The sequence below is a fragment of the Siniperca chuatsi genome, linkage group LG3 (assembly GCF_020085105.1).
Source record: "Siniperca chuatsi isolate FFG_IHB_CAS linkage group LG3, ASM2008510v1, whole genome shotgun sequence".
NCBI lineage: Eukaryota > Metazoa > Chordata > Actinopteri > Centrarchiformes > Sinipercidae > Siniperca > Siniperca chuatsi.
Window position 1 is genome coordinate 7,970,621 of NC_058044.1, and position 21,725 is coordinate 7,992,345.

General features: G+C 43.1%; 1 protein-coding gene across 8 annotated transcripts in view; it reads left to right on the forward strand.

Annotated features, from left to right (window-relative positions):
• grin2ab (glutamate receptor, ionotropic, N-methyl D-aspartate 2A, b) overlaps window positions 1–21,725 on the forward strand; it is a 108,627-nt gene that overhangs the window by 32,381 nt on the left and 54,521 nt on the right. For all 8 annotated transcript variants that reach the window (XM_044190184.1, XM_044190183.1, XM_044190181.1 and 5 more), the window contains 2 exons: window positions 2,819–3,043; window positions 3,144–3,302. In XM_044190184.1, coding sequence (XP_044046119.1) covers window positions 2,819–3,043; window positions 3,144–3,302 — 384 coding nt within the window. The remainder of the gene's footprint in view (window positions 1–2,818; window positions 3,044–3,143; window positions 3,303–21,725) is intronic.

The window sequence follows — 21,725 nt, forward strand, 5'->3', positions numbered from 1 at the left end:
TTTAAGCAATTACACCCACATGAGCTTTATTTAATAGGAGTTAGGGCTAACATTGTTAAACCAAAAAATTTGCTTATATCCGAGGAAAATCACTCTGGGTTGTGTTACACTGTGCATAAAGATGTCCTCTGATTCATTGTCACTGAAGCAGCTTGAGGGCCTCTGAATGCCAGCTCCCATTTGAGCAACGGGTGTGTTGTTTCTAGCTTTGACAGAGAGATCATTTTCACAAATCTAGATTTAACTTTAACTATCCGAGAAAATAAAAACATTTTTGGACAAGACTTATTCGCTGCTTAGAGGCATATTTGTACAATTTAGAAACCTATTTTTTTACAGCCTGAACCAGAGTGAACAGCCTTTTAGTGTTGGCAGGATACTAGAAAATTATGCCGCCGAATATTGTTACATTATTAAGATCTTGCATTTTTCAGTTGCTGCATTAGCATTAGCTCTGTTAGCAAATGCTCATGAGGGAAACAGTTACCCTTCATGACGTCTCTTCTGGAAGCTAATCACAGGAGTCAGCAGATATGATTTTAAGCTCAAATGCAAATCCTGTAAGACAGTGGGAGCACTCAGTGACCCAAAGTTTTCCAGCTACATTGACCATTTTGGAAGCTGTGGCACAGCACACTCGAGCTCCTAGTTATGTTAGCTTGGATGCTAATTCCAGGGAAAGTTAGTGTAATCTTGTCCCATTGGTTAGAGATGACACTAATTCCCTGGGACAGGAGTGTAGCGGTGTGTGATTTAGCGGCGTATGCTAAGTGCTGCTGGAGCTGCAGGCTAGTCTGTGGGCACCAGGGCAGAGAGAGCAAGCTGGGAAAGTACTAACTTGACTTACTGGCCTGATAAAACCAGGTGTGAGATGACATGGATCAGATACACATTCTAGACAGATTGGCAGATTTAGAGAAATACAGTTAAAAAAAAATGGCATAAAGAGAAAATAAATAGATAAAGATGATGAGCAGACATGGATGCAAAGTTAGAAAACTAGGAGAGGGGAGGATGAAGAGATAGAGGTTAATTTTGTGGACGTGATGTTTCCTCCTGAGGTGTTTTTCAGCTCTGCTGGACTGTGGTGGTGTAAGAAATTGGCTGAGATGCAACGTAGCATTCACATCATAGTTTCATTAGCTCTCATTCAGCCCAAGGCATTTCACACTGCATTTCCTCTACTCATCTGCTTCTCTTAGATCTGCTCACAATACAGGCAAAGGTAACACATACTAAGCTGAACTGGGAACAGGAGCTTAAACCCCTCTCTATTAGACTCGAACTTGGTTAGGATATAGAGTTAAAATGTTATTTTTCATCTCAGTGAATGTTAATGATTGATGCAGACACTTGTGTGCCTTTAGCGATTTGTAATGTTTCCCCTCATACCCCTGACTGGGGTAAAATCAGATTACATTTATTTCAGGGTTATTTTAACCATTAATAGCTAGCACTTTACTTTGAACATTGCCTACAGGCAGAGATTATGTTCAAATAAAGGCAGGCAGTGGAAGAGAGATTTAGGGCTTCTCATGAAGCCAGATTAACGGTTTAGCAAAAATAAAGTTAGGTTTAACCCTGGTCTCCTAATGGTTGTACACTATGAAACTGAATTCAGTGATTTTGAATAGCAGAGGACAGTAAGAGTGTAGTAAACTTCTAGCCCCAGTTTGTGCCTATCATGTAATCTTTGGTTTTGCACTTGAAACTTGCACTAATAATTAGATTCGAGTCACATATCTGAGTCACACTGTTTTTATCAAAGATAAATACAAGCCAATCTTTGAGAAACCCGGTGGGTTGTTTTACAGCACTTACTGCGTTTTTGAAGACATGTTCAGAATACACAAGATTCTTACATCCTGATGATCGGAAATATATTCTGTCCACGACACAGTAAAGTATATTTTTTAACTTGTTTCACACGGTGTGACTCAGTTTCTATCAAAAAAACAAAGATGGCAAGAAGTTGCAGTTCTTGCTTGTAGGACACATGGAAAATATGAACATGTTGTCATATACACAAAAATATAAATAGTAGAAAATAACATTATTTTAGATCAATGAAAATGACAAGGAGTTTCAGTTTTTTCAACAAATGAAGTTTCATCTTGTTACTTTTCTTAAAGCTTAATACAATGCTCCTATCCATTATGCATGTACTGCTTTGTTATCAACCCTCATCAGCTTCCTTCTGTACAAACACACATTGTGGGATTAGAAAGTCCTGAGAAAATACAGTTACTTTATAAACACCTTGAAGGCTGGTTATCCAGGATAAATATTTTTTGATAAGATGTAAGCAGTTCATAAAATAAACACATATCAGTATTTTTTACCTTGACAGTTTGTGAACATAACCACCTGAAAACATGGTAAAAAGTAAATGGCTGTATTTATATAGAGCTTTTATCCAAAGCGCTTTACAATTTGCCTCTCATTCAACCATTCGCACTCACACACCGATGGCAGCGAGCTACCTGCTGGTCTGATCATCGGGAGCATCAAGGACACTTTGACATGTGGACAGGAGGAACCGCGGACCGAGCTGCCAATCCTGTGATTAGTGGACAACTTGCTCTACCTCCTGAGCCACAGCCAACCAACATACAGTATGTCTCACCCTGCACTTGTGACAGGCTGCTGATAGCAGGCAGAAAACTGTCAAGGTAAAGAAATATTGTTACAGCCTTAGTATATGAGCTTTAGGATTGAAATTGTCTGGTTTTGTAAGGCAAACTGTCACAGTTTCTTCACGAGATGGTTCTTTGGGTTCATTCTTGGTATTTGTGTGTGTGTGTGTGTGTTTTTTTAGGGTATGATGGGTGTAGTGGGCTGGATGTTGCTCCTACTCTCCCAGATGATGGTGCCTGTGGCATCCCAGAAGCCTCCAGGGCTCAGTGTGGGTGTGATCATGGGCCAGACGCGGCATGTTTCCGATCAGGAACTCCGTCCACCTCGGCGACCTGATGATGCCCTTGACGTCTCTGTGGTAATACTGAGGATCAACCAGACTGACCCAAAGTCTGTGATTACACAGGTGAGAAATGCTGTGTACATTTGCCAATATTACACACATACTATCTATCACACACACAGAGTCCTGTTTAATACCTGAGTTTGTTTAACTGTGTCCCAAGGTGTGTGAACTTCTGTCACGCACTCGTCTCCATGGCATTGTGTTTGCCGATGGCACTGATCAGGAGGCCATTGCCCAGATCCTTGACTTCCTCTCCGTTCAGACGCAACTTCCAGTCCTGGGAGTCCACGGAGGCTCCTCTATGATTATGGCTGACAAGGTGAGTGACCGTGACACACACAAGCACAGACATGTTCAAGCACACACACAAAACATACTCCTGCTTTTTTGGATACACAATGTTTGTGTTTTGGAGATTAGGGAGTTGTAATCCCTCCTCTCAGCCACCTTTAAATGTTGAAGGATAGTGCTTTTCAACCTACACTTCATTCAGGTGTCCTGGCACGTTAGCAATTACTTCAGACACTTATTTCATTGACAGATTTGATATTTAGAAAGTCACTCCACCTGAAATGCAGCTCACAATTCAACATAATCCACTAGGCTGCAGCATGAAATATGACTCCATAAACCAAAATACATATATTTTGTTTGTGTCCATTTTAGAGCTATTGCGTATGTGGTGGGAATGTGAAATAATGTAAAACCACAGCTTTTGATAAATGTTACATTTTGCTTCTTGTGAGTTACTGTAAGCGCTTTCAAATTGATGTCAAATTGATATTTTGAGGTTGTTTGAGTTAAGAATGGACATGGTTCACTTACGTCATATGTAAACTGTCCAAGGATGTTGTAATCATCATGTTGTAGATTAGAAAATGACACACTAGGAGGTTTCTGAAGTTTGTTTGTGATATCAGGGCTGCTCCGTCAGATTATTTTTGTATAAGTTTAGAGTAGAAACACTGCAAACACACTGGATTGATGGCTGGTATCACCCTATGCAATTGTATGTTAATTAGTCGGTTACATGTGTGTACACTTAAAAGTGCAGTATTCATAAGGTCAGTAGAAGTCTTTACATATAACATGCAGCATTCTTTGGTACGTCATCACTTGTGTTTTAACAGATGATCAAGCATTGCTTAAATTTGTAATAATGTATTTTCTGCTTGGTCTAAAACTGGGCTATGCAGAGCCCCCCCCAAAAAGAAATCCTGGGCTATATGTAGCTGTATCACGTCTAGTGCTCAGTGGGATGCCAGAAAAATAGAAAATTTCCTTTTAGATAGGATTTTTGTTTTCTTTTGGTGTGATGCTCAGAGCAAAGTTAGGGATGTACATCTCTTTCTTAGCTGAATTTTCGCGCTGGTACTGACTCTGTAGACCTCGTTGACTGACAGACTGACTGAAGAAGCTTTGATAAAAACACAACTGGTTCTTGAGCTTTTAAGTCTCTCAGGGCACAGCAGCCAAAACACAGGAACCAATAACTGCAGCAATACAGCAGCCTTTTGAAGTAGTAGTTGATGGGGGATGCAGTGTGTGTGTGTGTGTGTGTGTGTGTGTATGTGTGTGTGAAAAGACAGGAAAAGAGACAGAGGAAGGTACAAGAGACATGAAGGTCACTAACTGGAATCTCCCACTGAGTATATAATGATAGGGAAAATAAATCAATTGTGTTTTTCCCGCCTTCAATCGCTGCTGTTGATGTGCCATTAAACGAGGTACTTAACCCCCGACTGCTCTAATTGAACTGCTCAGTGGCCAAAAGTACAAGTGTGCGGTCATTCTTGATAGCGTGCGTGTAGCCTGTAACTAACCAACCCCCCCACAACTGTTCCTGAAGGCCTGTCCTGCAAATAAAAAAGTCTTCCTGCCTGGTTTAAATTAAGGCCAAAAGCAGACCCCTGGCAGGCGGGTACAGGATATCAGTGAATCAGCAAATCATTGAAAAGGAATTGCTGGTAGATATGGTATATCTATTAGTGGTATTTTTTCTGAAGTTCTGGTTTGTGTGGTCGTTGTAGTTCTCATTTATCGGCACCTGCCAGAAGGACATTGTTCACATATGTGGGGAAAAGGTGTGAGAGGATGTTGATGATGGTCCTCCTCTGTGTCCTGGGTCATGATTAGTACTGCAAACCTGTTGTTTTCATTATCTGTTGATTATTTTTGGATTAATCAGTTAATTGTTTAGTCTATAAAATGCAACAAAATGGTAAAAACTGCTCATAGAAGATATGGGAATCAACTGCAGAAAACATACTTTCTTAGCTGTAAAACTGAGACACCATGTAAAATAGTACACAGGCTGCATTATACACTGTTATTAAGAGGCAAGGTGGGCTTCAACTCTCCTCACTCTTTTAAATGAAATAAAGAAAGTGTTACGTATCTACACATGTTTTGGGAATGCCCAAGGATACAGACATTTTGGAGGGAAGTGAATAGGTCACTTGGATTGGATATGATTTGGAGTTATCACTATGTATTAGCAGCTAAGGTGGACAGTGCAAAAAAAATCAAAAAACATAATGCACCCTGCATGACATTTTTAAGTTATGTATCAAGCTATGGTATAGACCCAGTGGACTTCCTTCTGTCTAACTAATAATCCCAGAACTAACTATGGCCGACTTCATTAATTACACTGTAGTCCTGGCAAAACCTGGTGGTGTTTGGTTTTATTTTTTGGGGTATGTAGGGGTTTGTTTTGTCAAATGGTTCTATATGTATTTCTGACTGAATGGATATACATGTTATTACTCAGAATCTCAATAAAAAAGATGGGGAAAAAAACTCCCCATCACAATTTCCCAGGTCCAAAGGTGACATCTTCAAAATGCTTGTTTTGTCCGACCAACACTCCAAAACCCAAAGATATAAAATGTATAATATAAAACAGATGAAACCAGCAAATTGTCACATTTGAGAAGCTGCAACCAGCAAGGGTTTGGCCTTTTTGTTTGATAAATGACTGAAAGGATTCATTCAATATCAAAATTGTGGCAATATTTTTTCTGTTTATTGACTAATTGATTAATCAATGAATCGTTTCAGCACCAGTCATGATGGTGTGCTGTAGCATGTTCCTATCGTGCCTGGTGACAGACCCAAACAAGACTATTATGGAGGTGATGAGGACTCTCAGTGAGGTTGACACATGTTTTGCGCTTGACACTCAAACTGTGAGGGTGATCTCATCACACTGACCCTGCTCTAGCAATGTTCTCAGCTATATTAGCTCCTCTCACTGATTTCAGAATATGATACACATATAAACGGCGATGGTGTGAATACTTAGAATAAGAGACCAACCCCAACAAACATATTTGCAATGAAAAATATCTGGCTCCATGTAATGTGTCCTGGCTGTGTGTGTGTTGCTTTCATACCTGCTGTCAGTGGTGTAGTGGTAATCTGGAAGATCGAAAGAAATCCCAGTGGGTTTGTAACAAATCAGTGTGATTACTGTGGGCTATCAAACAATATTGTGCTTTCTGCAGCCTGAGCAGGCAGAGCCTTGTGCTTGCTGTCTCCACATACACATACATGCGTTCTGTTAATGTCTCAATCAAGTCTATAGTATAGGAATGAACAATGAGCTGTTCATCCCCTGTTACCTTGGTTATCCTAGCTCAGTCCAGTAGTAGTCTTCACATCATGTTTAGATGGAGAGCAAAATACAGAAGGAAGAAGATGATGCCAAGAAAATAGAGAAAAAAAACTTCAGCAGGCAGGCAAGTGCTCTAAAATAATGGATATACGTGGAGGTGGGCAGTGCAAGTGTGAAATACTTGGTGTTAAAGCAGTCTTAAGCTGCCAAAATGCAAACTTAACTGTCATGATTATGTCACATTTCAAGTAAAGGCTTTCTCCAGTTGTCATTTCTATCAGTAGCTGGCCGCATAGCTATCAAACTCTATCATATAAACAGGAGCAGGCATTGCAGGCATCCCTGAAAACTGTGATAAACAAGATTGTGGAGACCAGTGACTTACTGCAACAACTCCTCAGGTTTTAAATCGGACAGTTTTTATTTGTCAAGATTTTCTTAAGTTTACACACAGTATGACTTCTGAGCTCAGGTACAATTTGAGTGTTTTTCCCAGAAACTAGAATATTTTTAGCTGCTTTTCACTTGGGGATAAGTGTGTTCATTTCAAGTGGGGACAAACACAGGGTTTTGTTTTTTGGTTGTGTGGTTTGGTTGCAATTACCAGGGCCGGACTTGGCCTTTTTGTTGCCCTGGTCGAGCCTTGCTTTGGGGTCATTTCTAACACCTTATTGAAACCACCAATATCAATTGATTTGTAGTATTGCAAAAAAGTGTAATATGTATATATGTTTGTAATTAATATACACCATATAAGAAAAACCTTCATGCCTAGGGGATCTTTTAGCAGTTACCTCATAATACAAACCCTCATCATCACCACAAACGCATGGTTTGTTCACACCATCATTTATCTCCAGGGCTGAAATTAAGTCCCACTCAGCCACTGCCTGCAGTAGACCAAACACCAATTCACATGATATAGACCCCAGACCCCCATATAAACAGCTTTGACAGATGTTTAGCATGAACAGTCTTGGGGGAAAAACAACCTTCTTTTGAGCTTGGTGTGCAAATGCACATGCACATCCACATATAATAATTGTGTTAGGAATACATTAATACACCAATGAATTAATAAAAGAAATAATATGCGCATACAGGCATACATGGACTTTGTTTATTGTATGTGATTGACTGGCCGGGGTCGAACCTTGCTGACACTGATGTTGCTTTCACATTCCAGTGTTTGCTTTTGCCTACACTGTTCTTCTCCTTGTATCTCTGCCAGAATTGGCAATGTTCGAAATAAGTTCCACCCCAATTGGATCAGCCCTAACAAATCATAGAATCATCTATTTTTGTATGCCAAACCCTTTTTTTTTCCTAAATGAAAACAAATGGATCGATGTCACAACAGATCCAACCTCTCTCCCTGTCTCCCTCCCTCTCCGGTCTCTGCCTCCTCATCATCCACTATAATGCATGTCAGTGTGGAACAGTCAGGCATAATGTACTGGAAGTTGGATGGTGTGCTGTGAGAAGGGAGACACGTTTAGGGAACACAAAACTGATGGGAAGAAAGGGCATGTGTAAGCCCAGGAGGGGAGCAGGATTAGTTTGGAATGTTGTACTTCCATTACAGAGGGACCGCTTTGGGAAATAAGAAATGTTGTTGGCTTTACCTCACCCTCATATGTGCTCACTCATTCTCCGCTAACCTTGTTCGTCTCTTCTTTTGACTTCCCACTTTTTGGTGTGTGGGGATAGAGGGTGGGGGTGGGGGTCGCTGTGCATAGCATAAGAACATGAACATGCTGAAATGGAAGGTTGTGAATTAAACATGCATGTTCTTTCTGCTTTGCTCTACCACTGTGGTGGGATGCTACCCTTGGTGTCTGCGTATTTGCATGCGTGCATGTGTGTGTGTGTGTGTGTGTGTGTGTGTGTGTGTGTGTGTGTGTGTGTATGTATGTGTGTGTCCCAGCCTGGGATGTCCCATATCAGTAGGGGCCATTTGCCCAGGTTCTCTGCTCAGTCGCTTTAATATTTAACACCTGCTCCCCACACCTGCTGTCACTTGCAGCAGACACACTGCTGTGTCATTCACTCACTAAGTCCTTCACCACTTTCACTTCTAATTTCTTTCTCCTGCATTGTAGCTTTTACTTCCTTCGCATCGCTCTGTCTCCTCCAGCCCTGTGTATCTGTCTGGTCTTCTTCTCCTGTTTCCATCTTTCTTCTTCTCCCCCACCATCATCATTTCCACTGCCAGCCCATCCTTCTTTTCTGTCTTTTCATTTCGCCATGTCTCTCAGTCTTCTCGTGTCTTCCCGCTCTTGCATCCACGGTTGTTATTCTCTGGTGGCTCGGGTTGTGAGAGGAACAGCCAGCTATGTTAGAAGGCTTTGGGAAATCTTGCTAGCCTTGAACCTCTGTGAAGCAAGATTGGATGATGGGTTTGTGTGTCTGTGTGGGAGAGAAAGAAAGGGAAAGTAGCTGGGTTAATATGGTTACTATGGTGACTAAACCAGACTACAGCATTTAGTTCTGTTCTGCCTGCTGCTAAGATTCTCTGGCTGCGTTTACACCTCAGGTATTGATGCCCAGTTCCTTGGCTGGGCACCACACAGAACACAACTGGCTGTCAAAGTGAAAGCCAGTGAGAGATCATGTCCTTGTCATTGCACTAGCAACTCCAACTAACTCCACACTATGATGGCTAATTTTGAAATGCTGTTTATGTGTAAGTCCACACTGTCCTTTTCAGGTTGTTGTTGTAAAGGTCTTCGTCCACACTAAAACCTGTAATTTAAAGTAAAACCTGAAAAATAGGAAAACTCTTATAGACTTATAAGCATTAAACACAGGCACACGTTTGTTGTGCAGTTGAATTCACAATTTAGGTCTTTCTGTTTCTGTTGTTCGACAACTGAACATGCAGAAAATAGTATTTTGTTCGCGGGTCAGTTAACCAGGCACTACTGCGCTGCTGCGCTGAAATGGTAATCAAATCAAATTCAGATGTCAAATATCAGATATTCCAAATCTTGGAATTCTTTTATGATTGTGTAGTTATCTCACATAATCAACCTGAAGTTGTTTTTTTACAGTTGTGCGGGACTATTTCTTGGCCAGGCACAGTGACTTCCCAGAGTCTTGTTGTCACTTTTTATATTTTTTTCAGTGAAAATGAAATGCAAAAATTACCATTCAAACTAAAATATCAACTCATATCGCAATCACAATATCTGTCAAACTATCCAAACTTTTTTTGGATATTGTTCAGCCCTAGTTCAAACCCAGAGAAATCTGTAATTTAAATGAATTTGGTCGCCTGTCATGTCCCCTTTACTCCCTCTAGTTGCAATAACTTCCAGGGAAACACGGGATACGTCACAGAGTGAGGAAGGAAGTCAGCGATCTTGACTAAAAGTAACGTAACTGCCTGAGTAATGTAATGATAGATTTTCATCGGTAATGGTGGTTGTTTAACATTGAAGACAAAAACTACCATGACCCCGTACTTCATGACGTCATCCAACTATCCATCCATCCATCCATCTTCTTCCGCTTATCCGGGGCCGGGTCGCGGGGGCAGCAGTCTAAGCAGGGACTCCCAGACTTCCTTCGCCCCAGACACTTCCTCCAGCTCCTCCGGGGGGATCCCGAGGCGTTCCCAGGCCAGCCGAGAGACATAGTCCCTCCAGCGTGTCCTGGGTCTTCCCCGGGGCCGCCTCCCGGTGGGACATGCCCAGAACACCTCCCGAGGGAGGCGTCCAGGAGGCATCCGGATCAGATGCCCTAGCCACCTCAGCTGGCTCCTCTCGACGTGGAGGAGCAGCGGCTCTACTCGAGCTTCCCCGTGTGACTGAGCTCCTCACCCTATCTCTAAGGGAGCGCCCAGCCACTCGGCGGAGGAAGCCCATTTCGCCGCTTGTATCCGCGATCTTGTCCTTTCGGTCACTACCCAAAGCTCATGACCATAGGTGAGGGCAGGAGCGTGAGATTGACCGGTAAATCGAGAGCTTTGTCTTTCGACTCAGCTCCTTCTTTACCACAACGGTCCGATACAGCGCCCGCATCACTGCAGACGCTGCACCGATCCGCCTGTCAATCTCACGCTCCATCCGTCCCTCACTCGTGAACAAGACCCCGAGATACTTAAACTCCTCCACTTGGGGCAAGGACTCCCCACCCACGCGAAGAGAGCAAACCACCTTTTTCCGGTCAAGAACCATGGCCTCAGATTTGGAAGAGCTGATTCTCATCCCAGCTGCTTCACACTCGGCTGCAAACCGTCCCAGTGCATGCTGCAGGTCCTGGTTTGAAGAAGCCATCAGAACGACATCATCTGCAAACAGCAGAGATGAGATCCTGTGGTTCCCAAACCGGACACCCTCCGGCCCCTGACTGCGCCTAGAAATTCTGTCCATATAAATTATGAACAGAACCGGTGACAAAGGGCAGCCCTGGCGGAGTCCAACATGCACCGGGAACAGGTCTGACTTACTGCCGGCAATGCGAACACAGCTCCTGCTCCGGTTATACAGGGACCGGACAGCCCTTAGCAAAGGCCCCGGACCCCATACTCCCAGAGCACTCCCCACAAAGCGCCCGGGGCACACGGTCGAATGCCTTCTCCAGATCCACAAAGCACATGTGGACTGGTTGGGCAAACTCCCATGAACCCTCGAGCACCCGATGGAGAGTATAGAGCTGGTTCAGTGTTCCAAGACCGGGACGAAAACCACTCTGCTCCTCCTGAATCCGAGGTTCGACTATCGGACGAATTCTCCTCTCCAGTACCCTGGAATAGACCTTACCGGGGAGGCTGAGAAGTGTGATCCCTCTGTGATTGGAACACACCCTCCGGTCCCCCTTCTTATACAGAGGGACCACCACCCCGGTCTGCCAGTCCAGAGGCACTGTCCCGGACCGCCACGCGATGTTGCAGAGACGTGTCAGCCAAGACAGTCCCACAACATCCAGAGACTTAAGATACTCAGGACGGATCTCATCCACCCCCGAAGCCTTGCCATCAAGGAGCTTGCCAACAACCTCAGTGACTTCGGCCAGGGTGATGGATGAGTCCGCCTCCGGGTCCCCAGCCTCCGCTTCCTCTTCGGAAGACGTGACAGCGGGATTGAGGAGATCCTCAAAGTATTCCTTCCACCGTCCGACAACATCCCCAGTCGAGGTCAACAGCTCTCCACCCGCACCGTACAAGGTGTTGGTGAAGAACTGCTTCCCCCTCCTGAGCCGTCGGACGGTTTGCCAGAATTTCTTTGAGGCCGACCGATAGTCCTCCTCCATGGCCTCTCCGAACCTCTCCCAGTCCTGAGTTTTTGCCTCTGTGACCGCACGGGCTGCAGCACGCTTAGCCTGCCGGTACCTGTCAGCTGCCTCGGGAGTCCCACGAGCCAACAAGGCCCGATAGGACTCCTTCTTCAGCCTGACGGCATCCCTTACTCCGGCGCCCACCACCGTGTTCGGGGATTGCCGCGCGACAGGCACCAGAAACCTTGCGACCACAGCTACGAGCCGCGCATCGACAATGGAGGTGGAAAACATGGTCCACTCGGACTCAATGTCCCCAACCTCCCGGGATCTGGGAGAAGCTCTCCCGGAGGTGTGAGTTGTAGACCCTGCTGACAGAGGGCTCCGCCAGACGTTCCCAGCAGACCCTCACGACACGCTTGGGCCTGCCAAGTCTGTCCGGCTTCCTCCCCGCCAGCGGATCCAACTCACCACCAGGTGGTGATCGGTTGACAGCTCCGCCCCTCTCTTCACCCGAGTGTCCAAGACACGCGGCGGGAGGTCAGATGATACGACAACAAAGTCGATCATCGACCTCCGCCTAGGTGTCCTGGTGCCACGTGCACTGATGGACACCCTTGTGCTTGAACATGGTGTTAGTTATGGACAAACTGTAACTAGCACAGAAGTCCAACAACTGAACACCGCTCGGGTTCAGATCAGGGGCCGTTCCTTCCGATTACCCCTCTCCAGGTGTCACTGTCGTTGCCCACGTGGGCGTTGAAGTCCCCCAGTAGAACAACGGAGTCCCCGGGTGGTGCACTGTCTAGTACCCCTCCCAGGGACTCCAAGAAGGCCTGGTACTCTGCACTGCTGTTCGGCCCGTAGGCCGCCACAACAGTGAGAGACCTGTCCCCCACCCGGAGGCGGAGGGACGCGACCCTCTCGTTCACTGGGGTAAACTCCAACACGTGACGGCTGAGCTGTGGGGCTATGAGCAGGCCCACACCAGCCCGCCGCCTCTCCCCGCCCGGCAACGCCAGAGAAATGGAGCGTCCAGCCCTCTCGAGGAGACGGGTTCCAGAGCCCAGGCTGTGCGTGGAGGCGAGGCCGACTATATCTAGCCGGTAACGCTCAACCTCCCGCACAAGCTCAGGCTCCTTCCCCCAGCCGAAGTGACATTCCATGTCCCTAGAGCCAGTTTCTGTGTCCGGAGATCTGGTCGCGAAGCCCTGCCTTCGACTGCCGCCCAGATCTCTCTGCACCGGCCCCTTACGGATCCTCCTGCGGGTGGTGGGTCCACGGGAGGACGGGCCCCACGCCGCTCCTTCGGGCTGTGCCCGGCCGGGCCCCGTGGGGAAAGGCCCGGCCACCAGGCGCTCGCCGTCGGGCACCCACCCCAGGCCTGGCTCCAGGGTGGGGCCCCGGTAGCGCCAATCCGGGCGACGTAACTGGCCTTGATTTTAAATAATCCATAAGGGTCTTCTGAACCGCTCTTGGTCTGACCCGTCACCCTGGACCTGTTTGCCATGGGTGACCCTACCAGGGGCATACAGCCCCAGGCAACATAGCTCCCAGGGTCATCCAACTACGTCTTTTGTTATTGTTTTGATGTGAGAGACCCCTAGCGGCAAAATTACACGTTTAATGACAACACCTATATCGAGTGATTGGTGATATTTAGGAAAATTAGAAAGTAGGCGACAGAAAGTTAACAGAAGCAATAACTTTACTGCCACACAGCCTATGACCAGGCAGGGACAACATTTTTGAAAAGCTCTATTTTCTACACTAAAATGCACAGCTGGAGTTTTTAGATTTAGAGTTTGGAGAGAAGTTTTTAAAACTCTTAATTTAGTGAAATCAATGACTTAGTGTAAACAGAGAGCCAAAATTAAGAGAAAAAGATGTGTTTTCAAATATAGTCGGCTTAGTGTGGACTTACTCTCCGACTGGTTGGTCAGAACACATACTGTATATTGAGGAGGGTACAAAATGCATAAAATACAGTTAAAAACTTGCCCATATTGTGGGTCATATTGCGGTTGAAACAACCTGCATTATACTATGTATATGAATATCACATAGACTTGATGAACAGACACTGACTTAACCTAAATGCACAATGAAATCTCCATCTGCAGTAGAAGCAAAGATCTGCCAAGGTAACTTTGAGCTTGCTGATACAGTACATCAAAGAGCATCATTTATGTAATATTATACACCATCCCTCACAAAGATTAGAATTTAATGTGATTAAAAAAAGACAAATAAATATGTAGACACTACCAATTAATAGCTATATAGCATTTTACTATTTCAACCATCAATATTATTGAATAAATGGTTCTAAGTTTACTTCCTGTTACAGTATTTGCTATTGCCTGTGGCTGAACGCCAATGCAATTCTGATTAAAAAGATCTTTAGCTAAAAATATCTCATGTCTGCATTAAGATGAGTTGTATCAGTATGCACCAAATGTATTTAAAAATTGGCCCAAGAGGGATCTTAAAATATCTGATTCCATGTGCTTTTTTTCCCCTGAGTCTCATGTTTGTAATATAATCTCTTCCAAATGTGAGCAAAACAATTGGGTCACTTTTACCAATCAGTGTAAATTAAACTTTAGTGGGTGTTACTTGAAGAGAAACTCTGAAAACTCACACAAAGGCACAAGTTTTAATTAGCAGTTCCAGTCAATTTTGTGAATTGACAGCAACAGCAAACAACTTGAAACGAAAAACAGGAAAAAACATGTGAAACAGAAGCCAATCTACGCCTTGCTTGTGTTAAGAATATTTGTACTTCTGGTTATGACTTGGCTATGACTATGCAGTGTGTGGAGGTTACCTCTTGGAAGAAAAATAAATCTGTAGCATCATTCTTCATCATGTATTGTCTTGGAGTTGTTTTCATCTTTGGAGGGCACTTGAAATATTCGCTATAGTTTTGGCTTTGAGACAGTCAATCCTCATCATCCCTTTTTAACTTTGAGTGCTTTTCATTTTTGGACGATGTGATGTTTACTCTACTTTTGGCTTGGTGACAGTCACTTTACTTTTCAGCATACGTTCCTGCCTTCCTTTTTCTTGAATTTTCTGTTGATGAAGTTTGCATTTCTGTAGGTTGCCCTCTTTGTCTTTCTCATCAACCATGGTCACTAACACTTCTCATTGCAACCCTACACAGCTGTTTTCTAATATTCCTGACCTTTCTGATGCTGAATTACAGTTGTGTACTACAGAAGAAAAGATTTAGCTTGCCTTGGCTGGGGGCATTGTCAAGCAGTTATATAAGCCCTTACCCACCTGACAGATGATTGACAAACCTCACAGATTTATTAAAGTTTAATCGTGAGATTTTTGATTGAAACACACTGAAGTAAAATAAACATTTTGTGTCTCTCCGTCGACAAGATTACTCTCTGAAAAGATTAAAAAATATCCAGTATTTTAAGTATATGATTGACTGATTCAATCATGTTTCATTGGACCGGACCTTCTGTGAGCTACTGAATGCCAAGAAAAATACAAATTCACGCAGAAGGCAACTGAGGGACAGCAGTAAGATAACAAAAACCTTGTGAAAAACAATACTGTTATTGCATTTCTGGTCTCTAGGTTTGCATTGTGGTTTCATGGCTCTGAATGCAGAGCTCCGGTAAAGTGCACTTTACTTACATCTTTTAATTTGCTGCAGTCGTCTTTGCTGCTATCTCTGAAATGGTTTTCATTGTTATAGTACTTCAGCTATTACTGAAATGTTGATGATAACAAAGGAGAAAATCTTTTTTTTTAAGTAGACGTACATCTGCACGCCGTGCCCAGGCCAACAGGAGGAGATCCGGTTTGTCTTTTCCGAGAAAATCGTAGATGTAGACAGAATACAAAAATTGCTTTGCATTATATCTGAATGCTGCTGAATGGATCACTGTCTTGCAAGGATGAGAGAACAGCAATGCGTCGACTTAAAAAAATGCTGCTCCAGGCAAAATCACCCCACTCTGCACATACCCTGTAGCACATTAATGCTTTAAGGGAAAGAAATTTGCATCTAACAATGTGGACATCCAGGTCAACACAATCCTTTTAAGTTCTTACCACTGTGCCTGTCCATCAGTGCATATGTGTAGCAGTATTTATTGTATGTAAGATTATCAAGACCGGACCAATATGGAGAATGAGTGTATTTACCTGGCTGTTAGTGTAAGCTGGTAGTCATGTCCACCTATACGGAGAGCGTGCATGTCTGCTTGCCTGGCAAATATGCAGACACAATTGGTAAAGTGTGCTTTGCGATCATATGCATTAACCAAACAATTGTGCGTTGGGGACGGGTTAGTTTACACAACTAACATCCCCATTGTGTCTTAGCTATTATTAACAATTACTCTTATATACTCTTTTCAGTTTAAAATTCCCTATTTATTGATATTTATTCATACTTCCATAAATACTCCGTATTTTTTGCTTAGTACAGTTCCTGTGTGCACTGACGTAAGAGTGAGCTGCTATAACAAAAGAGTTTCCCCTCTGGGATCAATAAAGTATTTCTGATTCTGATTCTGAGACAACTACATCCAATTACCAATTACATTGCTGGCCATACACAACCAATGTTAGGCTACTAAAACATGCACAGAATTTACTGCATTAAGGCCCGGTCACACCAATATCTAATATGGCGAAAATAATTAAAATGGCAGAAGCTATTGTAACTTATAAGCTGTGTCGCACCTCACATCCTTTTTTATTTAACCTTCTCTGACGGAGTATAAACTGCTCCGCTGCAGTGGAATGGTTTGTTGTTTTTAGCCACCTCATTGTAACACAAAAACACTCTCTTTCTTTGTACTGATGTTGGATTCACAGTCCACAAACAAAAACAGCCTATGGTAAAACAATCAGCATCACAGTGAGTTGGTTTCTGTTGACATTGGCCAGGCAACTGGAGCAAAAATACTGTCAGTCACAGCTGATATCCGACAGCTCAGTCTTTATGGTCCTGGCTAGCGGTGCAGCTGCCTAGTCACAACAGCCTAAGCCTCTGCTTTATTTCTACAGTGATGCTAGCTCACACAAGTCAGCTTTGACACTGACAACCAGTGGCGCTCATGGGGGCAGGAATGGGTTGCCCTTTTTCCTCTTGGGTGCAAATTGCCCTTTTCAACTGGCAATCAAACCTTTTCAGGCCCTGCCCTGGCCCTTTCATAGGGCATGACCTTCTCTGGCTCAGTTGAGTTACAGTTAGAGAGTTTTTGCCCATGCCCCTAAAACTGCCTGTGCAAAACACTGCTGACAACATTTTAATAAATGTGAAATAATCCATAGCGTCATCTGTGTGCCCATAGTGGGAAGTCATTTTGGCTGCCCGAAATGTCGATGTCAGCTCGAGTGCACTTAGTTCATCAGAGTTAGAGGGAGGAAAATGAATATTATCTCAAAAAAACTCCCTGTGCAGTTCTTTCACCATCCACTGAAGTCAAAATATGTCACTGGATTTGAACTACTCTGCTACATCTGGCCACACTGATAACAGGCAAGGGATGTGTCACCTATGACTTACATAGCTAGAAATCAGCAAAATGTTACTGAGAGTGCAGGCAAACACATCTGAATGCTTCCTGCTAAGTGTTGTAACTTTTCTGTTATTTTATTTGAACCTGCACATTGCTGTTAAATTATTCCAGTCTTGACATAAATCAGAGACAGTCCAAACTCAAAGAACAGAGCCGAAAGGGTTGATACTGAATACTGCTTTTGGATTATCAATGCAATGACACTGAGTGCACTTATGGAATGAACCAGAAGATTATTGATTTCATTGAAATATACCCATCTTGACAGATAGAAGCCTTGAATGGTAAGCAAAAGTGTCTGGTACTGTAAGACTTGTCCAGATTCAATATGAGATAGAGGAGATAATCGGATTCATGATGTGATGCCCTGATTAACTTGCAAATTGATCTGAGTTGCCTTGATGTATCAAACATCAAATTAAATAAAATTTCCCTGAAGTAAACTTCAGTTCACACATCAAGACAGTTAATATCACTTGAAGCCATGTCTAACTTTATTTTATGACTTATTATTTGAGTGAGTTTTGTCCAAACATATTGATTGTAAGGTAAAGCAGTACATTTCTGGCTTTAATTTCTCTGGAAAACACTCTTGACAGTGTAACAGGACTTGTGTAACTATCTGTTTATGTGTCTCTGTGTTCTGTTTATCTGTCTGTGTTGGTAGCGAGTCTCACTTATTGTTGTTTGCTTGTTGGAAACGGCTGCTGGAGATGTCAATCTTTCCTCAGCAGAGCTACTGCAGCTGTTTAGCATACATCGCGGCCTGTGTTGGTGTGTCGTGTTGTCTGTCTGTGCTGTGTGATGGAACAGCAGGATGACGCTATCAGTCAACAGGTCCCTCTGTCTCACACACAATGAGAGAATTACCTAAGCCGGACCTGCTGTCTTTGCACCTGCGTTTGTGTGTGTGTGTGTTTATGAAAAAGGGTGTGTGCATGAGTGTCCACAAATCACTCAGATCTGTCAGCAGTCATCTCTACTCAACCTCGAACACACACACACACACACTACAGCAGTGGTCCCACACAAACCAGGATTCTATAATATTTTCTTTCTTCATTTTCTTCTCCTGCTTTCACCGCTGTCATCTTTCACACACTGTCCTTCACACACTCTAGAGTTTCCAGCTTTTCCCCTGCTCTTATATCCTTTTATTTTCCAGTCATCCTTCATGTCTTTTGCTCACTTCCTTTCTTCTCGTCACCTCTTGCCAACCTCATCCCCTTTCCTTTTCTCCTGTCATCCCCCTGCTCTCCTCCTTCTCTCACGCCCCAGTTGGGGAGTACAATGAGATGGCAATGGTAGGGTTGTGGTGTGTGTGTGTGTTTGTGTGTGCGTGTGTTTGTCTGTGTGATGTCACATTACAGCAGCTCTATAGTAGCTCTCTCTTTTTTTAATCCCTGTGCTCACAGACCACACTGCTATTTTAAGATTCTATAAACCTTTTCAAAGAAGCTTCAAGGGGAAAGCATGCCCATGTACTGTGTACTGAGTGTGCTGTGAAGAAAGAGTGAGTGTGTGAAGGAGAGAGTGTGTAGGTATGTTTGCATGTGTGTGTATTTTTCTGTCAGACCAGCTGATTACTCAACTCTTAGCAGTTATATGGTTCATGTTAAAATTATTCTGAGACATGAATTTTAAGCCTATTTTGATATAGAAGATTTGTATAGCTGGAAAACAAAAGTCTGACTGCACTGGTTTGAATTTAAAATCAATTTGGGGATTTGCTCTGTATAATTTATTTTCAGAGGCTATTCCCAGCTCTCACCTTCACATTTGCCTTTTTACTGGGTCACATAAATGTTAGAATCTCAAGGAAAACGTCGAAGTTGAACATATAGAAGCACAGCTGATGTCATGTTAATAAAACAGGCAGGATCTCCAGACAATAAACAGACAATGAACCTGGCAGTAAACCTGGCTCAAAGTATATTGCATGCTCATTATTGCTACTGCAATACAATATCCCCCGTCCTGAACTGTCTGATCTCTTGTCTTTCATCATATGTAAATCTGTTTCTGGCACAGAGGAGCTATTCTGTCTATTCAGATGCACTTGGTCTACCATTTCTGAGTTGATTGCCCCTTTTAAATTTGAAAAACATGCACAGAGAAGCCAGCCCTGGCTCAGTGCCTGCACCTAGACTCCTAGGAGGGAAAGGTGTGAAAAAGTAAACATTTTCATTTATTTAATGGATTGCTGAAAACCATCAGGAGCTGGTGAAGGTCATGACAGACATACTTTTCTGACTTCACCTCCAAGAACAGTAAAAACCTAAGGGCTCCAACAAGTCTTCAGGCCTTAAAATACATTGTTGGATGAGCCACTGTCTCTCTGCTAACTGCTTAGTTAATGTTAGGGATGATGGCAAATTAATAATTCTTAATGCAGCATTAATTCAGTCCATTTGCGTGCAGCAGAACAAGCTATAAACACAACACTAACATATTGTCACCTAATAAAGTTGTTAGAGCAAATGTGTAAGCAAACACAGTTGCCTGTTTACACATCCAGCAGGCAAAGAACAACATTTGCTTTCATTTGGATTCATGTTTGTGGCAACCGACAAATATAAGTCCAATATTTACTTTAGCTCTGTTTTGATCTCCCCTACCAACTCCAGAGGGAAACATGTGGCTATTTAACTTGCTAGATCTTCCACTATGTTCAGCACCTAGGTGCTTTGTCTCTTTGAGGTTTGGTGTTGGGCAGGTAGTTTACAGTGGGTTCATCATCATTTTTTTTGCTGAAAACATCCGCCTGCTGTAGCTGGAAAAGCGATTGATGAGAGCGATGAGAGTGAACCAAAACAGTAAGCTGAAAGATGCTAAAACATTACGATTCAGAGTCTGGGTATAGTTCTCTGGGGGTTTATCATTACAAGTGACCTCTATCACATTACACAAAGTCAATCGACTCATTGTTATTATAAAATATTGATTAGTGCAGTGTTAAGGTATGGTTAAATCACTTGATTAAGAAGATTGTCGTAATGGTTAAAGGAAACCAGTGCTGATTGTTAGTTCTTAGTTGTTAGTCCTGCTTTACAAATGTATTCAGATACTTTAAGTAAAAGAAACAATACCACAATACTCCTATCAGTGTTATACACTATATATTAAAATACTGGATTATTATAACTGATGCATTAACATTTACGCAGCATTTTATTGTTGTAGCTGGTCTAGCTTTTACATACGGAGCAGGGGATAGAACCAACCCTACAATTGGTAGCTCAACAAACTTAACTCTAATATATAAAGTAGAAGAAAATGGAAAAACTTTAGTTAGTAAAAGTACCACCAAATTGTACAGTACTTGAGTAAATATATTTGGTTGCATTCCACCACTGTTGCTTTAGCACTGAAACATAGGCAGTTTGAAGCTGTTTAAACAAATGACCAGTGCTGTTGTTGTCTGGAGTGAACAGTCTCGTGGGTCCTGTTCCACACTAATAAATGTGTCGTGCCCTCCTTCTTCATACTAGCACTAGTGTGCGGCCTACAACTGTCCCCTACATTTTTATTTCACTGGATATTTCTGCTGTCCTGAGCTGCTTTGAGCTCTTTCTTTCTTAATAGAGACTGTTTCCTACATGAAATCTACAACCTGCCTCTTGACATTATCCCCACAAGCCTCCTTAAGGGGTTTCTTGATGTTGTCGGCCCAAGTGTCATCCCCACTGTAAATAGCTCGACGGCCACTGGGGCTGTTGCATCCTGTTTAATACATGCAATGGGTCTTGTAAAAATGAAACAATTTTCAGCAGTTTCAGACCCATTTCCATATTGCTGTTTTTGTACATAGTACTATGTGTCTCAACTGTTCCGTTTGAATGGTAACAACATATAAATCTGTCTGGTTTCAGGAATTGGCTCATTTGAGACAACCTTTTCCTGACTGTTGGTTTTGACTGTGCTGTTCTTTTCCTCATAGACTTCAGGGCTGCCTTCAATATGGTAAATCATGCCATTATAATTGACAGTCTTGAGCATGGGGCCGGTGTAAACAGCACTGTCCTGGCTTAGCTCATGTCACAACTGAGCAACAGAACCATTTAGGCAGTTTTTCATCTGCCTTGTCTAGGATCGCTCACAGGGTCCCTCAGGGTTCAATTCCAAATTTATTTCTTTTCTGCATTAGTTTGCTGCACCACTGAGTCATATTACTGAGAGTTACATTTTCTTTCAGTATTATGTAGACAACACCCAGCGGCGTGTCCTGCTAAAGCCCACTGATCTGTACAATTAAAAAACGGTCTTTATGACAATATGTAAATGTTAACTGACCCAAAACTTTTTTCCCAGGAGATTTAGAGTGAACCTCAAGGTTTTTGAACCC